General features: G+C 39.4%; 1 protein-coding gene across 8 annotated transcripts in view; it reads left to right on the top strand.

Annotated features, from left to right (window-relative positions):
* The window catches only part of LOC5512310 (substance-P receptor), a 16,552-nt gene extending 1,066 nt beyond the window's left edge, over positions 1 to 15,486 (top strand). For 3 of the 8 annotated variants that reach the window (XM_032381709.2, XM_048729941.1, XM_001632595.3), the window contains 4 exons: positions 9,746 to 9,784; positions 11,401 to 11,803; positions 12,323 to 12,646; positions 14,275 to 15,486. In XM_032381709.2, coding sequence (XP_032237600.2) covers positions 11,456 to 11,803; positions 12,323 to 12,646; positions 14,275 to 14,616 — 1,014 coding nt within the window. In that variant the 5' untranslated portion in view covers positions 9,746 to 9,784; positions 11,401 to 11,455 and the 3' untranslated portion in view covers positions 14,617 to 15,486. Of the gene's footprint in view, positions 1 to 4,230; positions 4,496 to 6,301; positions 6,628 to 7,666; positions 8,751 to 8,896; positions 9,785 to 11,400; positions 11,804 to 12,322; positions 12,647 to 14,274 lie in introns of those variants that run through there. The other 5 variants (XM_032381705.2, XM_048729954.1, XM_032381708.2 and 2 more) reach the window with 5 other exon arrangements.
* Positions 15,487 to 15,741: the final 255 nt, after the last annotated feature.

The following is a 15,741-nucleotide window of genomic DNA, read 5'->3' as shown; positions in this document are numbered from 1 at the left end:
TAACAGAATTCTAACGGGCCCTTTTCCGCGTCACAAACCCTTTTTCTATAACAAACACCGGAACCGACATGGAGCCGATGCAAAATATTAATTGAGTTTTGAGTACGAAAGCGATTACTAAATAGTCTGCCGCATTGAATGAGCGAATCTCGACTGATTTGCACATGAAAACGACAATTTTGCTAGAAATTAAAGCACAATTGACATTATGTCGACATCTTGTCGCATAAAAACAACGTACGCAATTCACCAGTACCAAAAAAAGAAGGAAAATCAAAACCACCCCAGATCCTTTAAAATCTAATTAATTAAAAACAGACTTTATAGCTGTAGCATCAGATTTTGTTTTAAGATGTCAAGGATGTTTTTTCGAACACTTAATATTCGTCATTTATATCTTTATTAAACTTGTTCATACGTTTTGATAAAATAAACTTTGCTTACGCGGGGGAGCTATCAGATCGTCCTTAATTTCAAAGAGTGTGATTGGTCACAGCGTCGTTAGCAGCACTTTGTAAATTTCCATGCTTTATGAGCAGTAAGTTGCCTCTGCTTGGCGGCTTTTGGCAGCGTCATTAGTAGATAGAACACCTTGTGTCGTGATATTTAAAGAGATTTGTAAGCTTCTATATCGCCTACAGTTAATTGAGAATGAAGCTGGAATGAGACCATCCAATTTCTACCCTTATTCGAATTTTACATGGTAATTTGCTTCAATGCAATTTACGTCATTAATAAGGTTGGAGAAGGAACCAATATATACTGGAAAAATGTACATTAAATAATCGTTTAGAAAATAAAGTGAAAAAATTCTGACAAAAATAGATGAGAAATAACTCAGGATAGTTCTTCTTATCGATACATATTGATAAATTTAAAATCTTATAAAGATCAACTAAAAATACATACTCCCTTTAGGGTGTTTGGACAGAATGCACCCATAACACAAAATGTTGGCTGAAATGCTTGATATTGATGAAAATTATAAGTATTTCACTAGGATGCTGCCCACGCACCAAGGGCAAACAGTCGATTTTATAATACCAGCCTGAACTATACACAAACAATATCAAACATTCCGTATATCACATTTCCAATTTCACAATTCGTTTCACCTCAGACATTTCTGTCGATTTCGGCTATCGTTAAAAAGTAACGGTTTCAAAGTTGGTGTTTGTTTACACCCTGTTTGCCTAAACATAGCGCTCAAAAACGCTGACAACGTAACACCTGTCGGATACAAAAAATGATATGCCTTTAAATAGTGAAAACAAACAAGAGGAAGCATTTTGTACTGATACGAAAACCGATAATGGATTTTTCAAAAAAAGGGAAAAATTTTTGCCATAGAAAAAAGCTGCAATGCAGCCTTATTCGGGTTTTAGCGGGGCTCCATAGTTTAGAAAAATTGGAAAGCTATACAATGAAGTTCCCGTGGTCACTATGAGATGCCTGTCTTTTTTTCTGTATGTTTGTCTGACTGTCTGATGTGCCATTTGCTTCTCTGATTGGTCGAAAATTGAATTCGCTTCTCTAATTGGTCGAACATTGAATGGCGCGAAAGTGGGAACGCGTGCGTACCGGAAAATATTTTTCTATTTCCTTCATTTGCATGTTTGCAAAACATGCTACAAACCAAAAGCTTTGAGAAAGCTAAAATAGAGGTAAGAATATTATTTCACCTTGTGTTTGGTTAATTTGTCTGCTTGGGTGAACCCAAAGCAGCGTTTTAAAACATCAGCCTTTTTACCGTACGTAAGTACTTTTAAGTAAAAGCTTAAATAGCTATATTATTAATATGAGTTACTAAAAGAATTTCATGTGAGTTCAGTCTTCTTAAGGGTAGCGTGCGATCAAGGCAGACTTCATTTGTTTCGTGTATTGAAAGTTGTAGTCGACTTTTCTCAGGGCCCGAGAGTAACAACACAGTAAAGAAACGCAAACGTTCAGTTCTCATAAAAGGGTAAAAAAGATATTACAAAACATTCAAGTTTCAAGTTTTGCCAGTCATCTCACAAAGAAAGTCACGAAACTCTTCCTTTAAGATCCGTCAAAAAAAAGGCAACAAACGGCCACGGTTATCGGCGATAATTTCATCTTGTACAGTTAATATTTGATTTTGCGACCTGCTAATTAGATCGTCACTTGTTCTAATTACTGTGAATATTTTGCCTTTATTGTCCGTGCCTTGTTGCAAACGTTTTAAAGCAATTTCAGCTGATAATTTGAGCCAAACCGACCTGCGCGCCTCGATTCTCAATCTCACAAACAAATGAAGTTGACTGCGAAACTATACGATCGTTATGGAAACGCGGATGATTGACGTCCACGAACTAACCAAAAGCAATGTTAGAATGTCAAGACGAAGGGTCGCGATGTATTGAGAATCGCTTTAACTTGGTATACTGAAATCCTGTATGGCAAATCCTGTATCATGTGAAAATAAACTAGAAGTTCTCGTGGAGAAGTAAAGTGCTCGAGCTCATAGATTGGTTGGTCATTCAATTGCAAGGGTTAAATCGATATTCTTTAATATTTGTGTGGGGCAGTTTGCACATTTTCCATAAGCCAGATTTATGTAAGACCCCCTTTTCTTTGCAGCCACTGTCTTGGCTGATCACTTACCCTTTGTTTCATGGTTTCTCTGTTTGTTTTATAAGAGAAATGGAACAAAAACAAATTGCTTGTAGTCTTATTTTATTTAAACAAAAGAAATTATTTAATTGAAGGCATTGTATGTCTAGAAAAGGAAAGGTGAAGTCTGATAACCATAACAAACAATCTGATAAGCTGTGGAGGGGATGTGCAGTCATAAATATTATGGAGAGTAAGTATATTTTTAAAAAAAGGACTGCTTTTTGGTGGTTGAGTGGGAGGGGCGCAACCCGTGTGCCCACCCCGAGCTGCATGCCGGTACATACCCAGTAAGCTATTTCTAAGTGGTGGCCATGATAATAGCTACTGAAAAGATTACTGCTCATGTATTAACATATAGTGAACTAAACAGAATTTATGATCTCCTGCTCCTCCCTAACAATAGCTTCTGCATGTAAGTACACTGCAGTATTCACTGGAGCCCACTGATTTCTAAAGAATCTCTGTGTCTCCTCCGTGGCTGTGTTTGCCTTGGTTTAAAATAATGTAGCAATCAAATTTTGTTTTATTTCTTGGGCAATGATTTGCAATCATAGTAGTTCTGGACTAGACATTGCTGTGGAAACATAGACTCAAAATATAAAATACTGCAAACCCAGTATCGAATAAAATACTTATACAGTATTGGAAGGGCCGAGAAGCCCTTCCGAAAAGCCACGCATAGACTACTAATTGCGCATCGGGGGAGGGGACGGGAGATTTCGTTTTCTCACTGCGCTCGCTCGGGCAATCATCATGATTCATTACATTATTTGAATTGATTTTATGCGCCTCGTTGACTATCTATTGACTCATAGAAAACTCGAACTCGTAGTCTAATTGTTAAATAGTGGTACTTTATAGATACGAACAATAATTGTGTGGGGCTTCGCTTTAGGGAGTGCCTTAATTAATATATCTAGTACAGCTGTATTCAAAACTGTAGCTTGGTTGCCCTATCCGGTGAAATGATAAAACCATCGGGTCTTCTCTGCTCGTAGCTAAACCGTGCCGGCCTGGGACATGACTCAGGGACATATACCACAGGAAACCCAATCTGAACGCCTTGAGTTAAAAGTACACTTTTTTTTAAAAACGATGGGGATACTTCATAAACCGCGCAGCAATTGCTTCGCATTTGAATAAAGAAATTTTTATGGAGGAGTTGTCCGCTTAGTTTGAGTGCCTTTTTTTCGAATTTCGAAATGACATCAATCGGATAGCTAAGAGAGGGTACCAATATAGAAAGTTCTTAATTCGACCGCTGAAATCAACAAAGTTTTCATCCTGGATTTATAGCTTTGCATTTGTAACATAGTTACATTTTCTATTTGCGACAGTCGGATTTAATGTTGCAGAATTGAAGTGGTCACTAATTTTGAAGGCGATATTTTTTATTTGCGTTTTGACGCTATATTCAGGTATTAAATGATCTTATTCTCAAATCATCATTTTTATCTCAAAGTCGTTACTTTTGGACGCTTAACTTGAGCTTGGGTGGAAGCCTAGCACTTGGACAAGACTTTGATAGAAGAGAAATACGCAAGCAGAACAATCGATTGACCAATCAGAGCAATAATCCGATCAATTAGCCAGGATGCTCTCTTGTTAATAAGCTAACTCCTTGTCGTTTAGCCAACCAGGATAATTCCTCGTGGACTAGCCAATGAGCGCCCTGGGTTTATCAGGTCTTACTTTAAGAGGCTTTGTCCTCTATACTGACCAAATCAGATAATCCAAAGTGCCTAATTCTAGAATCGCACCATTTTGACACAATCGCGATATGCTTATGCCCCATCCTCTGGCCTACGGAGAATCAAATAACGTCTTGCAGCGTTTCTTGTTCTTCCAGACTGCCAAGGTGAGCTTGCAATACGTTTTTTTTCGCGAAGTTTTTACGGTCGCTTTAGTCGCATTATTTTATCGAAATTCGAAAATTTTAATCGAAATCGAAAATTTTAAAACGATTTGTTTAAAATATAATGCTTTTACAGTCCGGTCCACTGCTACGATGGCTCTTTTGAAATGTTTCAAACTGGTCGTGTGTTCTGGTGTTTATTAGGGCTAAACACATGATGTGTGATTATAACGATGTAGTTGCCATTAATCGCATTGCGACTGAGGTAAGAGATAGTTAAGATAACGTTAGAGAAAATCATTACAGCTAGTTAACTATAACACTACCAAGTCTATACCATAGTTTAAATATTTCTAAAACAAAAGATATTTCAGGTATCTCCTTAAAAAAGACTTCCAAAATCAATCCCCCTTAACATTAAAACGACATGATTTATAGGCTTCATAGCTTTGAAGACGATAAAAATCAGAAAATGAACAACAACGGAAGGGAAAGACAAAAAAGACCAAACATTCTGACAATCCACCCACCAAACAAGATTTATGATTACGAAAACAAACAAAACGGGCACGTCAACAGTACATGTTTGGCCACACTCGGAAATACCCGGGAGTAATTCGATACTATTCGGGCGCAACACTCGGTAAAACTCGGGAGTAATGCGATTATACTCCATCAGTCCAGCGCGGCACTCGGTAATATTCGGAAGTAAATGCGATCATATTCGGGGGCGACACTCAGAAATATTCGGAAGTAATTCGATTCCTTTCGGCGCAACCCTCGGTAGTACTCGGGAGTAGTTCGAAAATATTCGGGCGCGACACTCGGTAGCACTCGGGAGTAGTTCGAAAATATTCGGGCGCAACCCTCGGTAGTACTCAGGAGTAGTTCGAAAATATTCGGGCGCGACACTCGGTAGTTGATTATTATGAAAGATTCTACAAAAAAGGACTGCTTTTTTAAAAGATTCGGTAATATTTTGGATATAATGCGAGGAGCTGATTCGGAGAAAATCGGGAGAGCGGAAATGAAATCGTTGGTCTTTTTGGGTAATCGTGACATTCGGCTTAGTGGAGCTGGAGTCGGGGTTCCGGGAAAGTATGAGTGAATTTGAAAAATGACGTTTTTTTTTTGCATAAACGTTTTAAAAAAAGTTTTCACATACTTACGATTAATATAAAGCAAGTACGTGTTTTTAACCGTATTCATCCGATTTGTAGGTGATAAACAAAATCTCGATTTTAAAGATGATTGCATTTGCAAACAACCCCGCGGTACTTATTCGATGTCATGGTGTTTTATTCGTACAATGAATCTACTTCTAGCTGTAAAAACAAAACTAAAATTGATTCCTGTCTTTGTTATATTTTCATTTGCGGGGGTGGATGCATATCAATCATATCAATCTAAATGCGCTAAGCAAATATAGCGTTCTAGACAAAAAGGGCGTTTCGGTACCCATTAGTGTAATTGGGAGCTACTCGGCAGTTTTTGAGTGAGCAGAGAAAAATTCTGGTATGGAAATATTGAACAGTGCATACTGTTTTCATCAGTTAACGAGAATTCCTTGAATATTACAATTACAGCAGAGTCCGTGAAGCAATACAATGAATTTCATGAAACTACCCTTGTTTAAGAAATTGACACTCTTGTATTTAAAGGGAACGTTGTCTTTAATATCCGCTTAGCTTGATTCTTTATTGTACTATCTCCTTTATAGTTGGACTTCAATAATCATTATATTTATTTTATTACTGCGAAAATATCATTTGTAAAATCAAATTAAACAATTTGATGGTAAAGATCTTTCAAGAATAATAACGATTTTGTTCCACGGGTGCAGGGAAATATTTCAAACTACTTCTACTATTTGTTTATGCACCAAACACAAGGCTATCGCGAAATTAGTCCACTGTACGACTGGTAAAATGAATAACCCTGGTAATCTAGAAAAAAAGAATAATCCTGGTAATCTAGGTAAAAAGAATAACCTTGGTAATCTAGTTTGACGCCACATAGACTGCGTTAATGCATCCGCCCAATATAATTGGTAACGAGCGAGAATATAAGGCCGACACACAGGCCAGCTAAGGACACCAGAGCACACGAGTATCAGGCCGAATAATCTACCAAAGGTAACAACGATTTTACAAAACGCAATATTTACTTATCATAGCTGCCCAGAACTATAAACACATACTGTCGAAACTGCACAGCATTCATAGATATTGGCGGTATTTCTATTGCAAAAGCTTCTTTGCCATAGGTAAGTTCTCGAAGTACGTGGTTTTAGGTAGGTAAACATAATTCGTTTGTTCTAGTTTTTCATTTACCTTTTTTTGAAATATCTGTGCTACTAACAAACGAATCACCATATAAACTAGGGAAAATACTTGAACTTGGAAGGGTCCTCACGGGATCTTAGTAGGTAGCCCCCAATGGCCGGCTACTTGCACATTCGGTCGGTATTCTGCATAAGTACCAGTAACATATTTTGTGGTATCATATAAAGTATTACGAATTTTTTTTAAATCTGAACTTGTTGATGCAATAGAAAAAGACAAGTCTCGTTCGGTAGACCTGAACCGCTTGTAATTTTTTATGGTCTTAGTAGTCATTAACTCCCGCAGGACAAGAAAACATCGAGAGAATTAAAAAGGAATCCAGATTTCAAAATTCTCGTCTCGTTTCCTAAATCCGATTCTGGACGGTCGCATAACGGCGAATTCGGCTAAAAGAGAGCAATGCTTTTGTTCTTCCCGTCGCTTGTGTACATTCGATATATCACATCGAATGTACACATCTCCGGTACAAAAATCTCCCAAATGCGCTAGACGTTTTGTGTCACCCTTTCTTCCGTTGGGTGACCACCCTACGTAAAGGGAGATCCCATTTTCATGCAAACAGGCTCTAAAGCTCTGATTTCCCAAAATGGGCGCCGTATCTTTTAGGTTTTAGAAATATATATAATTGGGTTTTTATCACAAAACAAACAATCTAAAGGATCCCGTTTAATCTTTACAGTGCGACGCTCGCTAAGGATGGCACCTTTACAAATCTAAAGAATCCCGTTGTATCTTCACAATATATTATGTAGAGTGAGGTAGGGGTGATCGAATTTTACGAAACTAAAATGATAATGAAAATGATCACTCTTCTAACCGCTTAGTGAGTTTCGTGTGTTTTATAAAGAATTTCTCACAAAACCCAAAAACCACTAACTGTGAGCTTGGGCTCCCTGTGGTATCTTCACATTGCGACGCGAGGTACCGTGGGCACCTTGTCAGTTTTTGTGAAGTAAACCGTTAACCAATAAACCAATAAGGATGTGAGAAAAGTTTAACTATCTTACGGAGATGCACTTCACTAGCCAACTAAAGAAATGCTTATGAATACACCAGAGCATGGCGGAGTTCCGTATTATGAAATTCCTCTCAAAAAACTGGATTCTCCAACCCTAGCTTTGGCTAACTTCCTTGGAATTTTGAATTGATGGCAGCGGTAGTGTGCATCGCACATAAGCTTAGCGTGTTGTTTTTCTTAATGAAACCGCGCTATGTGTGATCGTCTATTCTCGTTTTTAAACCACTTTAAAATAATAAAAGACTATCCTTTTAGTCTGGGGTTCTCACAGAAACAAGCAGGCAAAATTTTGGCGATATGAGAAGCATTTTCTTCTTTAAGAAAGAAAAAAAAAGGAACGGATGCATGCCATTTCGCGGCCTTAGGCTTAACTCCTCTAAACGTACAAGGGAAATAGTTCTTATCTGGACTGCTAATTAAGGCTTGTTCTGCTGTCACGCATAGTTTATACACCTATTGTAAACAACGTCCGCGCAAACGGCAAATGACGATTGGCAAATGGCAGTTACGACCGAAAGGACTCATTCCCGAAATATTATCTCCAAATTCAGAAAAATATAAATAGAAAATTCCACTATCCATTAAATGTAATTGATATATGGTTCTGACGTCGCTTTGAGTTTATTTACCACCTTCATTTTCACAAAAAAATACTAACCATAAGCATTTTTCGGTCGTAGAACTGCCATTTGGAATTGCCATTCGCCGTTTGCGCTAACAACCTTATTTGAAATAGGTGTATGAACAAGAGAAGTCCTAGCATGTTGATAGCCCTTGGCATTTCTACTAAAGCACAGACATGAAACGAGACTCCGCCTTCTAAAAGGTCCTCGTGTTTTACAATATAGCAAACTCATGACGATCTCTTTGACCGTCATCATAGAAGAGAGTACACGTAAGTTTTTAATCCGGAACTTAATCCGGAACCCTATGGCTTGAAAAAAAAAAAAAAAAAACGAAAAACTAACACGACTGAGCCATGCTTTAGGAAGAAGTAAAAAGAGGAAATTCTCAATAATAAGTTCATGTTTTAATAGTGAAAAATTATTTTCTTATTTGCATATTGACCTGATCAAGATCAGGTGTTCATTCAGCTTACACATAATAAGTATTTTCAAGTTGTTTTTAGAATGATAATGATATTTTTGCCAATCAAAAAAACAACCCTGAGACATTGAGGTTCGGGGAAGAAAATAAAGAGGAAATTCTCAATAGTAAGTTCATATAATAGTGAAAAATCATTTGTTATTTTGTCATATTTCTTGATCAGGTTTCCATTTAGCTCTACACAAAATAAGTATTTTGAAGTTGTTCAATAACAATTATATTTTAGACATAAAAAAGTTTAGAATATAGTACGATCAGACGATTTTATTGTAGAGAAAATTAGGCTTTTAATGAATTTAGCCCGAGCATCAGGCGATTTCATTTTTTCTGAAATAATTCACAGGGAACGATAGAATGTAAAAATGTGAATTCGCAACTATAATTAACGAAGACGGCTCGTGCAATTTGAGCTTTTGAAAAACCCACCGTAAAAATTAATTCCAAATTAAATAAACTCTAAACCGTATAATTACTTATACAAAATGAGCAAGAAATATTGCTTCTCTAGAGGCGAACTCAAAGAGTAAATTTGGGCTCGTTCTGCGCATGACGCTGATAATGTTCATCGATTGGTCGTTCTACTTATGGAATTGACGTACAAGCTTATACCTAGAAAAATCATATCATTAACACAAAAACAGCAATTAGGGAACATCAAACATTTTCTCTCATAATTTCTCTGAAAAGTCGACTGTTTTATGAAGGAAAGATGACGCGGTGTCGTAAAATTTGAATGTTTTTTTAAACCACCTTGATCGCTAAAATTGTCTCTTTTTCCTACAGTGCTCCATATCTTCAGCTAATTCACGCAAGCGATGAACGGTAAGTTCAACTTAGAAAATGCTAACCAGCTGTTAATGTAATTTTTAGTATGAAATAATGTTGAAAATACCTACATAAAAAGGTTTTTTTTATAAAAACCGATACATCCTTTTATGAAAAACACAACGAAAATAGATTTGTTGGTTTAAATACCCGCTTTAAGATTTCAGATTCCGATAAGTATTCCATTTTAGTGCGTTTTTTTATTTTTGCACAGCACGTAAATTATCGTAATGACCAAACTATTTTTTAAATCAATTAACGATTTAGTAGAGGTATACCATCCCGCTAGACGAAGGCCAATCTCTTTTTATCCAAATACCAGCTGGCAGTAATAAGGTATATGGGATCAGGGATCAAAATTATGTTGGTGGGATCGGGAAAATTTCCAAAATAATATTGGGATCACGACAAACTTCTGGAATCAAGGATCATTTGTCCAAATATGGGAGATTACAAGAGTTATATTGGATCAGGGATGATGATTTTACTCCAATATTTGGATCAAGGATCATTCTTTTAGCCCTGGGATCGGAATCACGGGTTACTAACAGACTAAGCCTACAATAAAAAAATATAAAAATAAAAAAGGGAGAACAAAGCCAACCATTAATCCGTACCCAGACGACAAGATTCGACAAGAATTACATTAAAAAGAGCATCAGGCTATCGACAAGCCTGTCAACTTAGCGGGATAATCCGGGAAATATTACGGACTTTGCTACTTTTGAACAGGCTTACGGTTAAGCTTGCGGGCATAAGGAAATTACTTATGGATTCAATATTTATAGTTTTCAAGAGTAATAGGCAGTAAACATGCTAAAAATCGATGAGGTTTTGTCTCACTGATGTCAAAGTCAAAATAATTGGCTTATATTATCTTTGAAATTTGAATATTCTTGTTCTAGCATAAGTATTGAGGGCTCTCCAAATATCTCCGCTGGTTTACGGCCAATTTGCCACCATAGCCAACTCGCCACCATAGCTAATTCGCCACCACCAATGTTCAACACGCCACCCTCTCGGCTAGTTTGCACGATGAAAATTAGAGCGAAAAGGCCGGGGGGGGGGGGGGGGGGGTTACTCAGGTATAGGGGTGCCGCTGGGGGTTTTGAAACCTGACCCTGTTTAGGACAAACATTCTGAAAAACCATACCCTGTTTAGGACAACGCCCTTGATTTTAGGACCCTGTTAGCACGTGAGAGCAAGCGAGGCAATCAGATCGGCGGCGAGATCAGCGGTACCCTGTTTAGGACAGAGGCCTGAAATGTATTTCCTGTTTAGGACAGAGATGTAAAAACCCATACCCTGTCCAGCGGCACGTCCCCGTATAGCCCATATAAGGTAGTATCCCCCCAGCGAAAAGTTAATGTTGCGCGTTTCACGCTCAATTCTGGAAGCATTTAATTTTCTAAACATTATTTTTGTGGATCGCAGGATGAACAGAAGAACTAATTTGTCCAGAAAGAGACATAGTTTAGACGCCGTTTATTCATGTAATACTGTTTCAATGCATGCAAATGAACCAGATCGCTTGTGTTAGATCGGCTTATAGAACAGCACATGAAAAAAGAAAAAAAAAAAATTATTTACTCTCATGCTTTCCTTTACCCAGCCTCGGTCGCTACAAACTTCACCAGGGCAGCCCCCACGGGACCGCTGGCCTGGCCATGGGTAGCAAGGTGCTTCTGATCGCCGCGTACTGTTTCATTATGCCAATAGCCCTGATCGGCAACGTGTTCGTGGTCCGAACCATCTTCAAGGTTCCTCGCATGAAGACACCCACCAACATGATGTTCGTCAACATGGCGCTGTTCGACATCATCGTGGCGGTGACCATGATGCCCTACATGATCTCCTTCATACTCTATCCTTTTCGCTGGCTGGGCGGCCTGTTTGGAACCATCACTTGTAAGCTCACCTACTACGCGTTCTACATCTCAATAGCAGGGTCCATCCTGGCATTGACTGTCATGGCCACTGATAGGTTCTTTGCTATTGTTCTTCCGTTCAAAAAGGTCAGTTGTTAAATGTTTCTATATCGCCTGAGCGATACATAAGCGTGTTATTTCAAGCCACGTATACAAGGATTGCGGTCGTTTACTTGAGCCGAAGCAACTATTTCTGCTATTTTTTTCCCGCAAGACGGCATCCGATTTCAGGGGGAAAACCTAAGGCGTTTATTCTAGGCCTTTTACAAATTATCAATAGAAAGAATATTCAAGGTTGTCATTGTCGACGCAATTTGATTCTGCATTTTAGAAAGAAATGACACTAAGGCTAAGTGCAAACGTCGTACTATCCATGAGCCGTATTCAATGCAAATGAATCGAGCCAATTGTTTCATTTTCATTTGCATGCATTTGCATTGAATACGGCTCATGGATAATACGACGTTTAAACTCAGCCTAACAAAACAATATTTTGCTGCTATCTAGCCTGCGTAGCGAGCCCAAAGGGTTGAGGAAGATTAAGGGATAGACTGTGGAGAGAAGGATTGAGCTAATGAAGGGAGTCCTTTTTTCTTCTCTATAAAGGTACGTTTCTTCAAGCGTTTCAAGCTGCTGACATGCATCGTGTGGGTGACCTCCATGTTGTACATGCTGCCCATTGCTGTTCTCCAAGAAGTCAAACTGATCAACGGCGACTTTCAGTGTGCCACCAACTGGTTTAAGTTGGCCGACCCTCTGCTTTCCTTCAAAGCTTTTAGTCTGTGTGTGCTGGTCTCGTTCTACCTGATTCCGCTTGCTGTGATGGCTGTGTTGTACGCGCTGATCGCGCATCGTCTCTGGTTCTCGCGTATTCCTGTGGAAAATGCTCAGGATGAGACTAACAGGAGGATTCAGAACAAAAAACGAAAGGTGAGGCCAAAAGGTGAATTCAGAACAAGGAGCGAAAGGTGAGGCTACAAGGATTCAGAAGAAAGTGAGGCCCTGAGGCTACAAAAAGGATTCAGAACAAGAAACGAAAGGTGAGGCTACAAGGATTCAGAAGAAAGGGAGGCCCTGAGGCTACAAAAAGGATTCAGAACAAGAAACGAAAGGTGAGGCTACAAGGTGAATTCAGAACAAGGAACGAAAGGTGAGGCTACAAGGATTCAGAAGGAAGGAAAAGGGAGGCCCTGAGGCTACAAAAAGGATTCAGAACAAGAAACGAAAGGTGAGGCCAAAAGGTGAATTCAGAACAAGGAGCGAAAGGTGAGGCTACAAGGATTCAGAAGAAAGGGAGGCCCTGAGGCTACAAAAAGGATTCAAAACAAGAAACGAAAGGTGAGGCCAAAAGGTGAATTCAAAACAAGAAACGAAAGGTGAGGCTACAAGGATTCAGAAGAAAGGGAGGCCCCGAGACTACAAAAAGGATTCAGAACAAGAAACGAAAGGTGAGGCTACAAGGATTCAGAAGAAAGGGAGGCCCTGAGGCTACAAAAAGGATTCAGAACAAGAAACGAAAGGTGAGGATACAAGGTGAACTCAGAACAAGGAGCGAAAGGTGAGGCTACAAGGATTCAGAAGAAAGGGAGGCCCTGAGGCTACAAAAAGGATTCAGAACAAGAAACGAAAGGTGAGGCTACAAGGTGAATTCAGAACAAGGAGCGATAGGTGAGGCTACAAGGATTCAGAAGGAAGGAAAAGGGAGGCCCTGAGGCTACAAAAAGGATTCAGAACAAGAAACGAAAGGTGAGGCCAAAAGGTGAATTCAGAACAAGGAGCGAAAGGTGAGGCTACAAGGATTAAGAAGAAAGGGAGGCCCTGAGGCTACAAAAAGGATTCAAAACAAGATACGAAAGGTGAGGCCAAAAGGTGAATTCAGAACAAGGAGCGAAAGGTGAGGCTACAAGGATTCAGAAGAAAGGGAGGCCCTGAGGCTACAAAAAGGATTCAAAACAAAAAACGAAAGGTAAGGCCAAAAGGTGAATTCAGAACAAGGAGCGAAAGGTGAGGCTACAAGGATTCAGAAGAAAGGGAGGCCCTGAGGCTACAAAAAGGATTCAAAACAAGAAACGAAAGGTGAGGCCAAAAGGTGAATTCAGAACAAGGAGCGAAAGGTGAGGCTACAAGGATTCAGAAGGAAAGAAAAGTGAGGCCATGAGGCTACAAAAAGGATCCAAAACAAGAAACGAAAGGTGAGGCCAAAATGTGAATTCAGAACAAGGAGCGAAGGTCAGGCTACAAGGATTCAGAAGGAAGGAATAGTGAGGCCATGCGGCTACAAAAAGGATACAAAACAAGAAACGAAAGGTGAGGCCAAAAGGTGAATTCAGAACAATGAGCGAAAGGTGAGGCTACTAGAAGGATTCAGATGAGAGGTGAGGCCGAAAGGAGGATTAAAAACAAGAAACGAAAGGCGTGGCCAAAAGTAGGATTCAAAACAAGAAATGAAAGGTGGAGCTAAAAAGAAGATTCAGTACAAAAAACGGAAGGTGAGAGCAAAAGTATTCAGAATAATAAACGAAAGTCGTAATGGCGGCGTTTTCTATCTCGTGTTGAAGGTCGTCCGAATGCTTGTAATCATCCTCGTCGTCTTCGCCCTCTGCTGGCTTCCTGCTCACATTGGCCACTTCATACTGATTATCAACGACTCCCCGACCGAGGTCTTGGTCATGTTTGGCTTCTTCCTGGGACACGCCAACAGTGCCATCAACCCGTGTCTGTACGTCATCCTTCACAGTGGCTTCCGCAGGGCATTTCTTCAGCTCTTCCCGCGGTTCCGAGGTACCCATTCTGACTGCATATCGAGGATGAACACCACTGCTGCCACGGTCATGTCTTCGTTCAGCGACAACCGAATTTCCCAGAAAAGGAATGACATCCAGCGAGAGGCATTGTTATGATTTGAGAGAAACACACAGGGTGGGGTCCAGACCCCACGGACAGCCTCTCTGGACACGCATGGCCATCCTTAATCAAACACCATATTGCACAGTCTCGAGGTTAGACGCTAAATAGACACGCCTTGGCTATTAGCAGGACATGCGTTTTGCAAAATAAAAAAAAAATACCTAGACTACATGACATAGAATAGATACAGCCAGTTGACACGTACATCCAAACGCAGAGAACAGAATTTACGTGGCTCATTTGACAAACACTGAATATCAAAGGATAAATGCAATGCTCTGTATGTACATAAACTGGTCTTTCCAGAATCAGCCATAGTTTGGGGGTGCCAAAAATGCCAGACATCGCATTTCATTATTTCATGGTTTCATTGAACCGTTTTTAGGCTTGAAAGAAAATATAGTTTCGTAGTATATCTATTGCACTTCCCCTTTAATCTGTTGTAGTTATTATTTCTAAGTCATTGCCCGTTCAGCGATAGTTTAATGTATACAGTAGACAATAGATAATGACATACGGCGCTGCTTCTTCACTTCAAAAGTAACGTACCAAGCAGATATTGTATAGGCCCTGTAACACGTACCCTTTTCTCTTGGAACTCGCAGAAAAAAAACATTGAAGTCGCACGCGCGTTGTTTTAAGCGTTACCCACCTTACAACTTCAAACACACATCTTCAACTCGCAGAAGAAGAAAAGACAGTAACATGGCGCGGGCGCGAGTAATTTTTTTGGCGAAATAAACTACAACCACAAAGTGTATGTGTTACAAGAGGCAGCGAAGCTTAACAAAGTGCTATAAAATCTGTAAAAATAGATTTTAGATTTGAAAAAAATATATTCAAAAATACAGTGTAGGTGCGAATATAAGTATTACCTTGATTTATTATTTTCCTTGGTACCAGAGGCTCCAAGCTTCACTTCTAGAGCCGCGAAACGGCGAAAACACGAAGTGAAGGAACCTCTGTACCATCGGATACCCGGTCCCTCTATGGCGCTAATAAGTGCATACAAGTTTGTACTAAGCTGACGCTTGGTCAAAAAAGGGCCAATCAAAACCACAAGATTTGTTTGAGACTTACTACTGGGCCTACTTTGAAAGCTTTGCCTGTATTCTTAT

The sequence above is a fragment of the Nematostella vectensis genome, chromosome 1 (assembly GCF_932526225.1).
Source record: "Nematostella vectensis chromosome 1, jaNemVect1.1, whole genome shotgun sequence".
Lineage (NCBI taxonomy): Eukaryota > Metazoa > Cnidaria > Anthozoa > Actiniaria > Edwardsiidae > Nematostella > Nematostella vectensis.
The sequence above is the reverse complement of the archived record's forward strand: the minus strand, read 5'-3'. Positions and strand labels throughout refer to the sequence as shown.